The 12,373-nt window shown below is 46.1% G+C and overlaps 1 protein-coding gene across 1 annotated transcript; it reads right to left on the minus strand.

Annotated features, from left to right (window-relative positions):
• Positions 1–8,766: 8,766 nt before the first annotated feature.
• On the minus strand, positions 8,767–9,714 carry LOC142002159 (olfactory receptor 52E4-like). The gene has a single exon (XM_074978031.1). The coding sequence runs from the start codon at positions 9,712–9,714 to the stop codon at positions 8,767–8,769; it is 948 nt and encodes a 315-aa protein (XP_074834132.1).
• Positions 9,715–12,373: the final 2,659 nt, after the last annotated feature.

Genomic DNA, 12,373 nt, shown 5'->3' on the forward strand with positions numbered 1-12,373 from the left:
AACTGTGTCTGGGAGGGGCCCTTTAAGGGAGAGGCTGGCTGTTGAGTCCGCCCTGTGACCCTGTCTGCAGCTGTGCCTGGCATCCCTATTTCGATGTGTGCTACTTTGACGTGTAGACGTTCCCTTGCTGCGCCTATTTCGATGTTGGGCTGAGCAACGTCTAAGTTGAACATCGACGTTGCTGGCCCTGGAGGACGTGTAGACGTTATTCATCGAAATAGACTATTTCGATGTTGGCTGCACGTGTAGACGTAGCCAAAGACTGGCAGAGTGGTACAATGAGGAGGACGGGGCAGGCCATGAATTGACCTAGAGCCTTTGGTGAGCTGATCTCTTACAAACAAATGATTCAATTGAGTAAATGCAAAAATATTGACTCAAAATAGGGAATGTGGGACAAACCCACAAAGTTCTGAAAAGGACAGAGAGGGCCATAGTATAGATCCAGCTCATTGTGAGCTCCTAATGCGATACAGTGGACAAAAGGGCTGATGAAATCTCTGAGTAAAATCTTTGGCTAAACCAAAACATCCAAAAATAAATTAAGAACAACTGAAAAATAAAAACAGTCCAATAAAAAGGGGGAAGTTGGTCAAATTGCAAAGTAGGCATATAAACAAATAACTCAAGTATGTAGTGGTAAGAATAGCAAAGGCACAATAGAAGCTCGGTCTGACTACAGGCATAAAGTTTAACAATAAAACATTGTGCCAACATATTAGAAGCAAAAGAAATACCAAGGTCAGGGTAGGCCCATTACTCAGTGAAGAAGAGAAACCATAACAAAGAATGTGGAAATGGCAGTGGTGGTCAAAGGATTCTTTCTTTCAGTTCTCACCCTGAAGGTTGATGGTGAATGGGCAGCTAACATAGTAAATACTAGTGAAAATGTGAAAGGCTCAGAAGCTAAAATAGAGAAAGAACAAGTTATAAATAGTTTAGGCAACTTAGATGTCTTCAGGTCACCAAGGCCTGATGAAAGTCATCCCAGCATTTTTAAGGGACTGGCTGAGGAGATATTTGAGCCATTAGTTATGATCTTTGAAAGGTCATAAAATACAGTAGAGATTCCAGAGGACTAGACAAGTTCACAAATAGTGCCCATCAATAAAAGTGGAATTAAGATCAACCCAGGGAAGTATAGATCTGTCAGCTAAACCTTTCTACCAGGAAAGCTATTGGAGCAATATTTAAGGATCAATTGCAAACAGGTGTGAAATAATAAGTAGCTGTCAGCATAAACTTGTCAAAAGCAAATCTTGTCAAAACAAACACATAGCTTATTTTGAGAGGGTAACAAGTCTTGGGTGTGGTGGGGTGGGGGATGGCAGCAGTAGATGTAATACAGCTAATCTTTAGTAAACCTTTTGACACAGTCTTGCATGTCTTCTGATAACAGCCTCACTAACAAACTAGGGAAATGCAACCTCAGTGGAGCTACTATCAGGTGAGTACAGAATTCGTTGGATAACCATTCCCAGAAAATGGTTGTCAGTGCTTCACAGTCATATTGGAAAGGCATGAGGCATGGGCTTCTTCAGAGATCAGTTCTGGGACCAGTTCTGTCGTAAGTGGCAATGGTGAGATTGTCTTTAATTAACGCTGCCTGACACCTTCAAGGAGAGACCTTCATTTCATTTGTTTTTAAATTTTCCAAACCTTAAGCAGTTTGAGTGAAATTTCCCATAAGGGTGTCTGATTCTTCTCCCCACCCTTCTCCCCGCCCCCGAAAGTTTTACACGTAACAAGTTCAGCCAATTCCTTACATGAAGCTTGGAGAAAATATGTCTTGCCCATGTTGTACCAGTGAGGATCCCTGCCATCTCTATGTTTTCCAGCACATAAAGGTCAGGTGACAGCCTCCAGCTCTCCCCTGCTTAATGGCAAGTGATCTGAATTGCACAAAGAGGAGATGTCAGTCTCTGTGCTTTAACACACAGCTGGCTGCTCCAGACTTCACTCACTTCTTACTCCAAGGGGAGTTTGTCCCAGTGTGGCCTGAGAAAATTATGAGCCAGGACCTCAGAATTCCATCTTGTATTTTACATTCACTAACACCTTTTATCCTGCAGGATCCACTGTGCCCCTGAAAAGCAGTCACCTCAGGGCTGGAGGGCCTCATCTTGGATGCAAGAAAAGAGGGATGTTTTATCCAGTGACATTGGAGCAAACATGCCCCCTGTGTCAAGGGTTCTGGGAATGTTTAATGTCTGTACAAAGCGAAAAAGGACCACAGGCTTACAGTCTATCCCATCACACCCACGTAGCAGAGGGTTTTCTGGGCAGGTGAGTGTCTCAGCAAGAAATCGTTACCTGTGAATTCTGAGAGAGAAATGTCTTCCCTGGGATTCCCCTCCGGTAGCCGTGTGACACACCTCTCTCAGCCCAGCAGCAGCAGCAGCGTCTCTTGCTGACAGCTGACACAGCCCTGTTTATAACAGAGGCCTGTGCCGTCCCAGTGGGATTTCTTCAGACTCTAAAGGAGAAGTGACATCTGAATGTAACCAGGTTGGGGACCAGCGTGTCTGTGTTTTGGTGCTACTTTTCCAGCTGTTGAAGTAAATAGTAATTATGGGAACCTCACAAAGGGAGATGGGAACTCTTGGACTCTGTGCTGAGTCCAGGAGGAATTGGTGTATGTATTTGTGTGTATTTAAGAATCATACCAATTAGGAAAATAGTATAAAGTGTAGCTGTCCCTCAGCTCTTATGCCCTGTAAATGCCCAAGAGGTATGGGTGGAGCGTAGACACATGGCTCTGGAGACCAAAGACTGACAGGAGATGCACCATTTTCTTCAGGCACATGCAGCTGTCATTACAGTATATCAGATCAGTAACTCTCATCAGTAACTACCAGGATACTGTGCAGCAGCCTTCACTGAAATCTCTTGTGAAGAGCTAGGAAAGTCAGTTTGTTAGTATGAAAATATGAGTATTAAGCAGATGGGTGAACTGAGGCACAGCGAGACTAGAATTGGCCAAGATCACACAGGCAAAGACAAGCAAGATGGCAGAGTGATTCCAGGTATCCTGGCTTCCCTGCCATATCCTGGGTCTGTTGGTCATATCTAGAAGGAAACGGAACCCCCCGCCCTATAGGGAGTGTTTTTGGGCAGGACCCAGAGCAAGAGCTAGAAAAGGGAGTCTGAGCCTTCATCATCCTCTCCAGATGAATCAGAGGTTTTCAGAACTAGCTAGAGTTGCTCAGCTCCCCACTCCTGAGAGGTGTGAATATGAGGACTCCACTTCTGCTCCCATTCAGACACCTGCCAGTGGATGACAGGCAATGGGGCCACTTTAAGGAAACAGATTCAGTAAAAGGAACACCAGCAGAATATCCTTGTCAGTGGCATGAACCGTGGGGCTGTCCTAGGGACAGAGGACTTCCCCTCCTCCAGAGCTGCCATGGAACAAGGTGCCCAATAGACAGGTTAAAGGCTGAATTAATGTTGTCATTGGACTTTTCCTCTCCCTCTTGGTTCATCTGTTCCCAGGTGGAATTGAAACGGAATGGTCCAGACTGAGCCAGATTTCCCAGCATGTCCCTGGCTGGAGGGCACTTGAGTTCCTATACCCCCACACTCTGCTTGCTTGTCCGCTGAGTGAGGTAGGGGCAGGGGCAGGGCTTGATCTTCATCTGCAGCTAAAGGCAAAGAGAGGCGGTGGCAGCTAGGCCCTGAACTTGGCTGGATTATGGCTGCTGTTTATTATAATTTATTATGATTATCATTCACAAAGGCATCTCAAGCAGTGCTACAGGATGGAAATCAAATACCTAAGCAGCAGTTCTGCAGAAAAGGACCTGGGCATTACAGTGGATGAGGAGCTGGATACGAGCCAACAATACGCCCTTATAGACAGGAAGGCTGTTGGTATATTGGACTGTGTCAGTAGGAACATTGCCAGCAGATCAAGGGAACTGATTATTCACCTTTATCTAGCACTGGTGAGGTTACATCTGGAGGACGACATCCAATTCTGCCTCCTCACCCCCGCATTACAGAAAACAATGTGGACACACTGGAGAGAGTCTAGCAGATGTAGTAAGTACAGGCCCAATATGAGGCCTTAGGCCTGAACCAAAGTAATGGTCAACACTTTGCTAACAGAAAGCAAAGTGCAGCTGTGAGCTAAAGGGATGCATTGCTCACAGAAGTTGGTGAGAAGAGGGTTGATGGTGCACAAACATATCTACCTAGCACATTGAAGTAGGTACATGCTACCAGAACTCCCTACCCTGGAACATCCCACAGATAACAAAGAACAGGCCGACCCATCCCAATGACAGGGGCAGAAGGGTAATATGATGGATAGAGTTGTTTTGTTCAAACCAACACGTACAAGGGGAGAGGCGGCACCTGACTACGTAGAAGGGTTGTACCTCAATACGTCAGGAGTGATGTGTAAATTGTTTGTACCTGTGTATAAGAATGTACTCCTGGGGTGTGGTCTGGATCTGGCTGAGGGGGCAGTGGAAAGTCCCGCCCCTGACTGAGCCGAGTCCATTGATCGTGGGTGCATATTTGTAGTATGCCCTGACTTAGACTGAGAAGTCTACAGGGAACTACTATTGTGTCCAATACGGCAATAAACCTGGCCGACGTGCCTTCTCACCTTACTAGACTCTGTGGTCATTGGGGGTTCTCTTCGGGTCTGCTGTGTGAGCTATCTGCAGAGCTCGGGCAGCGCACAGAGGGAACACGCACGCAGCCGAGTGATACCAGCATTGGAGAGAGCAGAGCACCACACTGGTGGCATCTGACAACACTGGTGACCCCGACTGCTGATCTGGTATGTAAGCGAGCTGCCCGCTGTAGGAATCACGATCTAACATGGCAGAAAACCTCGAGCTAGGGAACCCCCTGATCCCTTCCCTTATGATCCCCACGGAGTTTGATAAGTCTTGGACCCTCTGGATTGCCAGTGAAGGGGGCCCATATGAATTTAAAAAAGAGAGTGGGAAAACATGGACTGGCATATGTAGAGCGATGGTAGAAACCGAGGCTCTGAAAAATAGTAATAAAAGTAAAAAAGCAAGAACTTTGCACCTTATGTCTATGGCCGTAAGATGGCTTAGACAGCATGCTGGCCTGCTGGCCAAACAAGTAATGGAAGAAACAGGGGAAGTAGAAGAGGTAACCCGGGCAGTCGAGCACTGGAAAGCCCAAGCTCTTTTAGCAGGGCAGCAGGCAATCCAGACTCACGATATGCTCGAGCAAGTAAAGCAGGAAAATAAACAATTGGAGACAGATGTAGAAAACCTGAGAAGCAAAAAGTGCCGTCCCCTGGTATTCAATGTAATTCAGGTGCTGTTACAGTTCCTGAGGAATGGGGACAGAAATTAAAACAGGTGGCTCTTGCCAAATTAAGAGCTGGAACTTGAGACACTTGGGATGGGCGTTGTAATGAGGACCTGTGGAATGGCCCTGGTGACCCATCCTTTCGTGACCCATGGGCAGGGGCTACTGCACCGCAACCGCCACCTTATGATGTAAGCCAGGTTCTGGATAAGCCCTCCCCAAAACCTAGATCAATTCCAGTAAAAACAGGAGAAATGGGTGAAAATGGGACAGAAGGCCCCACTGAAAAGCCTATTCCCCACCTTTACCCCGATGCTACCCCGTGGTCACAGACCCCTCCTGCATTAAAGTTATGGGATGAAGTAGAAACTGTAACGAAACATTTAACTGAGCGTTTGAGGAAGCCCTGGCCCCGTCATAACTATGCAGAAAGGGAAAGAGATCAGGAACCTACCTCCCCCTCCCATCCCCCACGAGTGAGCGGCTCTGCAGCCAAGCTCGACGCGTTATAGATTAATGAACTAACTGCGCTAGCTGGAGCTGTTGGACCTCCCCCCTCTGAAAATTTCAGTGAGTTTATGGCATGGCTCCCTAAGAACATAAGAAGAACATAAGAACGGCCATACTGGGTCAGACCAAAGGTCCATCCAGCCCAGTATCCCGTCTGCCGACAGTGGCCAATGCCGGGTGCCCCAGAGAAGGAGAACAGAAGACAATGATCAAGTCATTTATCTCCTGCCATCCATCTCCTGCCCTTGTTCTGAAGGCTAGGGCACCATACTTTATCCCTGGCTAATAGCCATTTATGGACCTAACCTGCAAAAATTTATCAAGCTCTTTTTTAAACCCTAATAGAGTCCTGGTCTTCACAGCCTCCTCGGGCAAGGAGTTCCACAGGTTGACTGTGCGCTGTGTGAAGAAAAATTTCCTTTTATTAGTTTTGAACCTACTACCCATCAATTTCATTTGGTGTCCCCTAGTTCTTGTATTATGGGAAAAGTTAAATAATTTTTCTATATTCACTTTCTCCACACCATTCATGATTTTATATACCTCTATCATATCGCCCCTCAATCGCCTCTTTTCCAGACTGAAAAGTCCCAGTCTCTCTAGCCTCTCCCCAGTCTAGAGAGACTGGGACTCATAAACTCATAAAGGCTCGCAGTTACTCAAAGCAGTAGGGATTGACACGTTGCAGGACCAATTTTGCTGCAAACCCTGTTGGGACCCCTGAACTGTCATACCCTCGGTTTTGATGATGATGTTGCACAGATACGTAAACGTGTGGTTCAGAAGCACTTTAAGTTGTCCAGTGAGTTAGCTACTCTCCAAGGAATTGCAAGATTGCAGGGGGAGGCTCCAGCCAAACTGGCAGACAGAATTCAAACTTATCTCAGATTAACAGCAGGGTCTGCTAACGTGGAAGATTTAAAGCACGGGGTCACCAGTATTGTCAGATGCCACCAGCGTGGTGCTCTGCTCTCTCCAATGTTGGTATCACTCAGCTGCGTGCATGTGTTCCCTCTGTGTGCTGCCCCAGCTCTGCAGACAGCTGACACAGCAGACCCGAAGAGAACCCTCAATGACCACAGAGTCTAGTAAGGTGTGAAGGCACGTCGGCCAGGTTTATTGTCGCATTGGACACAATAGTAGTTCCCTGTAGACTTCTCAGTCTAAGTCAGGGCATACTACAAATATGCACCCACGGTCAATGGACTCGGCTCAGTCAGTGGCGGGACTTTCCACTGCCCCCTCGGCTGGACCCAGACCACATCCCAGGATTACATTCTTATACAGAGGTACAAACAATTTGAACATCACTCCTGACATATTGAGGTACAACCCTTCTAGGTGCCACCTCTCACCTTGTACATGTTGGTTCAAACAAAACAACTCTATCCATCATATTACCCTTTTGCCCCTGTCATTGGGATGTATTGGCCTGTTCTTTCTTATCTGTGGGATGTTCCAGGGTAGGGTGTTCTGGTAGCATGTACCTACTTCAATAGGCTAGGTAGATATGTTTGTGCACCATCAACCCTCTTCTTGTCAACTTCTGTGAGCAATGCATCCCTTTAGCTCACAGCTGCACTTTGCTTTCTGTTAGCAAAGTCTTGACCATTACTTTGGTTCAGGCCTAAGGCCTCATATTGGGCCTGTACTTACTACAGCGGAGGGAGACAAAATTGACAGAGGGCAGGAGCACATGACCTATGAGGAGAGGCTGAGGGATTTAGACTTATTTATTCTATAGGAGACAAGAGTAAGGTGGGATTTGATAGCCGCCTTCAGCTACTTGAAGGGAGATTACAAAGAGGATGAGAGAGGCTGTTTTCAGTGGTGACAGATGACAGAATGAGGAACAAAAGTCTCAAGTTGTAGTGGGGGAGATCTAGGTTGGATACCAGGAAAAATTATTTCCCTAAGAGAGTGGTCAGGGACCAGAATGAATTATCTAGGGTGGTGGTAGAATCTTTAAATCTTTAAAGCCTGGACAGAGATAATATAGTTGAATTAGCCCTGATTTCAGTGGGGGTTGGACTTGTTGACCTCGAGAGGGTTCTTCCACCGTTGTACCTGAAGGCCTGTTTTGGGTGTTTCCAGACTCTCGTCATAGCCGCCTCGGGCAAGGAGTTTCTTCACACAGCGCACAGTCAACCTGTGGAACTCCTTGCCCGAGGCGGCTGTGAAGGCCAGGACTCTATTAGGGTTTAAAAAAGAGCTTGATAAATTTTTGCAGGTCAGGTCCATAAATGGCTATTAGCCAGGGATAAAGTATGGTGCCCTAGCCTTCATAACAAGGGCAGGAGATGGATGGCAGGAGATAAATCACTTGTCTTCTGTTCTCCTTCTCTGGGGCGCCTGGCATTGGCCACCGTCGGCAGATGGGATGCTGGGTTTGATGGACCTTTGGTCTGACCCAGTATGGCCATTCTTATGTTCTTATGTTCTTATAGTGTAAAACTCACACAATGCAGTATTTTATAACTTATGAAGTACATACAAATCCAACGAGGTGCCAGCCTTTGGCAGAATAAGACGTTTTATGACTCACAAGGCACACCTTACACAAAACATAATTACATCACAACCATGCATACAGGACAGCTTGGGGTCCAGAGTGTCACAGTGATGGTCTGGGGGTGGAGACCTGGTGGGAGAGAAGAGATAAGCAAGGAATATCGATATGGCTCATAGAGGAACAGGCAGAGGAGGGAAGCTTTTTGACAGATTAGTCAGGTCTGAGTGGGCTGGGCATCAGGAGGCCAGCTACTAGGAACTGGAAACCCTGTGAATTGTAAATAGGTAGATTCACAAATTTGTAATTGTGACACAACACAGTACGGCCAGGAAAAAAATATCTCTCCCTGTCCATTAAGTGATTCAGGATAGAAGGCCCAGAGCTATGATAACAGCAATTCTACATAGAGGTGGCTGTGAAAGTCACAGCAACAGAAGGAAATCTTAGGATCCTTTGTGAGTAAGCAGCTGGAGGAGGCTGTCTTGGATTTGTTTGGTCCTCACCCCGTAGATGATGGGAGTTAACATTGGAGGCACCAGGAGGTACACGTTGGCAAAGAGAATGTGGACATGGAGGGGCACGTTGCGGCCAAACCGGTGTGTGAGAAAGGAGAAAAGAGCTGGGGTGTATGAAACTAAAAAGACACAGAGGTGGGAGCCACAGGTCCAAAATGTTTTCAGCCGAGTCTCCTTTCCGGGAAGTATAAAGATGGCCCTGAGGATGTGGATGTAGGACACAGTGATAAAAAATGCATCCAGACCAATCACAAAGAGTGCAATATAGAGACTGTAATAATTACTGAACTTGGTGTCAGCACAGGCCAACTTCACCACAGACATGTGTTCGCAGTACGTGTGGGAGACGATGTTGGTTCTGCAATATGGCCATTGTTTTGCCAGGATGGGATAGGGCAGTACCAGCATGCCACCGCGCAGAACCAGGGCCAGGCCGATCTTGGCTACTACAGGGTTTGTCAGGATACTGGAATGTCTCAGGGGATGGCAGATGGCCACGTAGCGATCAAAAGCCATGGCCACAAAGATCCCAGTCTCCACTGCTGTGAGGCAGTGAATGAAGTACATCTGTGCGAGGCAGGCACTGAATTGAATTTCCCTGGAATTGAACCAGAAAATGCTTAGAGTTTTGGGCATGATCAATGTGGCTAGGACCAGACCATTAATGGCCAGCATGCAGAGAAAATAATACATAGGCTCATGGAAGCTTGGCTCCCTCTTCACAATGAATAGAATGGTAACGTTCCCCAAAATGACTATTATGTATATAGTGCAGAAGGGGATGGAGATCCAAACATAGACCTCCTCCAGGCCAGGGATCCCCAGCAGGATGAAGGTGGAGGGGTTGTTGAAGTCAGTTGTGTTGATATTTGACATGGAATATAACAGAAAGTCTCCAATTCTGAGGAAGAATGACGTCCCTTGCACTTATCCTGACATCCTCGGAACATAGACCACAGTATGAATGCCTGGATGGAGAAACAATGTTAGTATGAAACACTAATTAATTGTTCTTTACAAGCTAAAAAAAATGACATTCTCATTAGTGCAAGAAAGGAACTATTAACAACTGACCCTACTAATGCTAATATCTATATTTTAAGGTGCCCCATATGTCAATCATTCCTAATCAGTTCAGAGTTCAGAACACTAAGACTGTGCCTACACTAGGCCCCAGCCTTTCAAAAGGGGGATGCTAACGAGACACTTCGGGATATGCTCAGCTCGTCTACACAGAGTCCTTTATGAAAGGACCCTGCACATGTCAAAATCCTCTTATTCAAAATAAGTTAATACAAAATAAATTATGCAATTTACACAATGCAAATTGAGTATGTTCTTTTGAGTTATGGCTACAGTGTAGCCGTAGCCTCGTGGTAGCTGTGTCTACATTTGCATTCCTCTTTCAAAAGAGGCATGCAAATGAGGGCAATATAAAATGCAAATGAGGCACATATTTACATATCTGGTGCCTCATTTGCATATTCTTCGAAAGAAGAAAAGCAGTGTAGACACAGCTCTTTTGAAAGTAAACCCAGCAGACACACTTCTTCAGATCATGGCCTTACCAGAACAGACTCGATATACAAAGAACAGAGGTCCGAAAATTGTTATCAAGGATTGACAAATCAGAAAAATTGTTATCACGGTTGCCAAATCAGAAGAGCAGAGGGGTGGCAGGAGTGGGGTGTGGAGTTTCATCTAACTCTTGACTTCCCCAACACACCCCACCCCACCCCCCCATCCTGCCAGCCCTCTGCTCTTCTGCTTTGCCAACCTTGATAATACTTTTTCTGATTTGTCAACCTTGATAACCATTTTTGGACCTCTGTGCTTTATATATTGAGTCTGTTCTGGTAAGGCCATGATCTGAAGAGTGGGTCTGTACCACAAATCTCATCACTTAATACATTATTTTGTTAGTCTTTAAAGTGCTACTTGACTGCTTTTTTGTTTTGGTAGAGTACAGACTAACATGGCTATCTCTCTGTCATGATTCATCTGTAAGGATTAATGAGCGGAGTCCTTGAATAAAAAATGCTCTAATACAATCAAATGGCCCATTCTTCCCCTGTGGCTCCAGGAGACTATGACGGAAAATCATGACCTGGGCCAGGTCTTCATCAGGCACAAGTCACTGGGATAAGTACTGCGGTTGCTGGGTGAAATTAATGGTCAGGAGGTGAGAGTGGATGACCATATAGCCCCATTTGACCTTGAATTAAATAGTAAAGGAAGCTGATCATACATTTGCACTTATTTTGTTTCCCTGCACACTTTCAAGGAAACGTTAATTCCACTGGCAATCTAAACACATGCAACCCCAGAGGCTCTGAGACCATATATGAGGGAGCGTGAAGTCTCTGCTCTGCAGCCTTCACTAAGCGGCATCTGGCCTTTAGCTCATGTGGTAGGGCACAGGACTTTAGTCCTTAAGGTTGTGGATTCAATCCCTTCTGCTGCTGACCAGGGTCTATCTGCATTCCACATACAGCACCAAGAAATGGAAATTGTTTTCCTTGTTAATGCTAGTTCAATGGAACTCCCTGCTACACACGTTACTGAAGCAAAGACCTCAGCTGAGTAGGATTCGCAGACAGATTGTCCATTGCGGGTGTGGCTGGCAGTCCCACCCCTTATTAAGACTGTCTGACACCTTGAATTAAGAGAACTCATGTTCAGTTACACATACATTTTCCATGCTGTGGCCGTGGCTGCACGAGCCCCTCCTTTCGGAAGGGCTGTGATAATGTGGCACTTCAGAATATACTAAGGAGGTTCACCATGAATATGCAGTTCCTTAATGGCAGCCACATGTGCCTCAAAACTTCTGCTTTGCAAAAGCATGTCACTTGTGTAGACAGAGGCCTTTCGAAATGACACCTCTGATTTTGAAAACCCCTTCTTCCCAAAACCAGATGGGAAGAAGGGGCTGTCAAAATCGGCGTGCTGTTTTGAAAAGCCCCCGGCTATATGGGCAGTGTACGTTTCAAAACTGGCAGTTTCAAAGCATGCACAGCCGTTTTATGCTAATGAGGAACTGCATATTCATGTTTGTGCCTCATTAGCATATTCCAAAGTGCCATATTACCATAGCCCTTCTGAAAGGAGGGGCTATTGTAACTACAGCCTAAGTGTTCACACTGAAATATCCCATGCTGGGTGTTACCTTCTGGCTGAAATGTTTTTGTTCAGGAGAAGGAGGTGGTAGTCTGTTTTCACACACAGCTGGCACCTGAAGAGTTAATTCCTTTTTCACTCAAGGGAACCCATTGCCTTAGCAGGACCAGAAAAACAGCCGTAGGACACAACCTCAGAATGTAGACTTCTTTGGTACACCCACTGAAATTCAGTCAGTGCAGGCCTGGAGGCCATCAGGTGGGGTGGGTTGAGGTGCACAGAAAAGGGTAACATTTTGATCCATGATACTGCAAGACACTCAGCACCTCTGGCAAGTGCCCTATGATGTTCAGCACAAAGGAAAACAAGCACATTCTCTCTCCCATCACACCCGCACTGCACAGGATTCATCAAG

This window comes from Carettochelys insculpta, chromosome 1 (genome assembly GCF_033958435.1).
Source record: "Carettochelys insculpta isolate YL-2023 chromosome 1, ASM3395843v1, whole genome shotgun sequence".
NCBI classification, from domain to species: Eukaryota; Metazoa; Chordata; order Testudines; family Carettochelyidae; genus Carettochelys; species Carettochelys insculpta.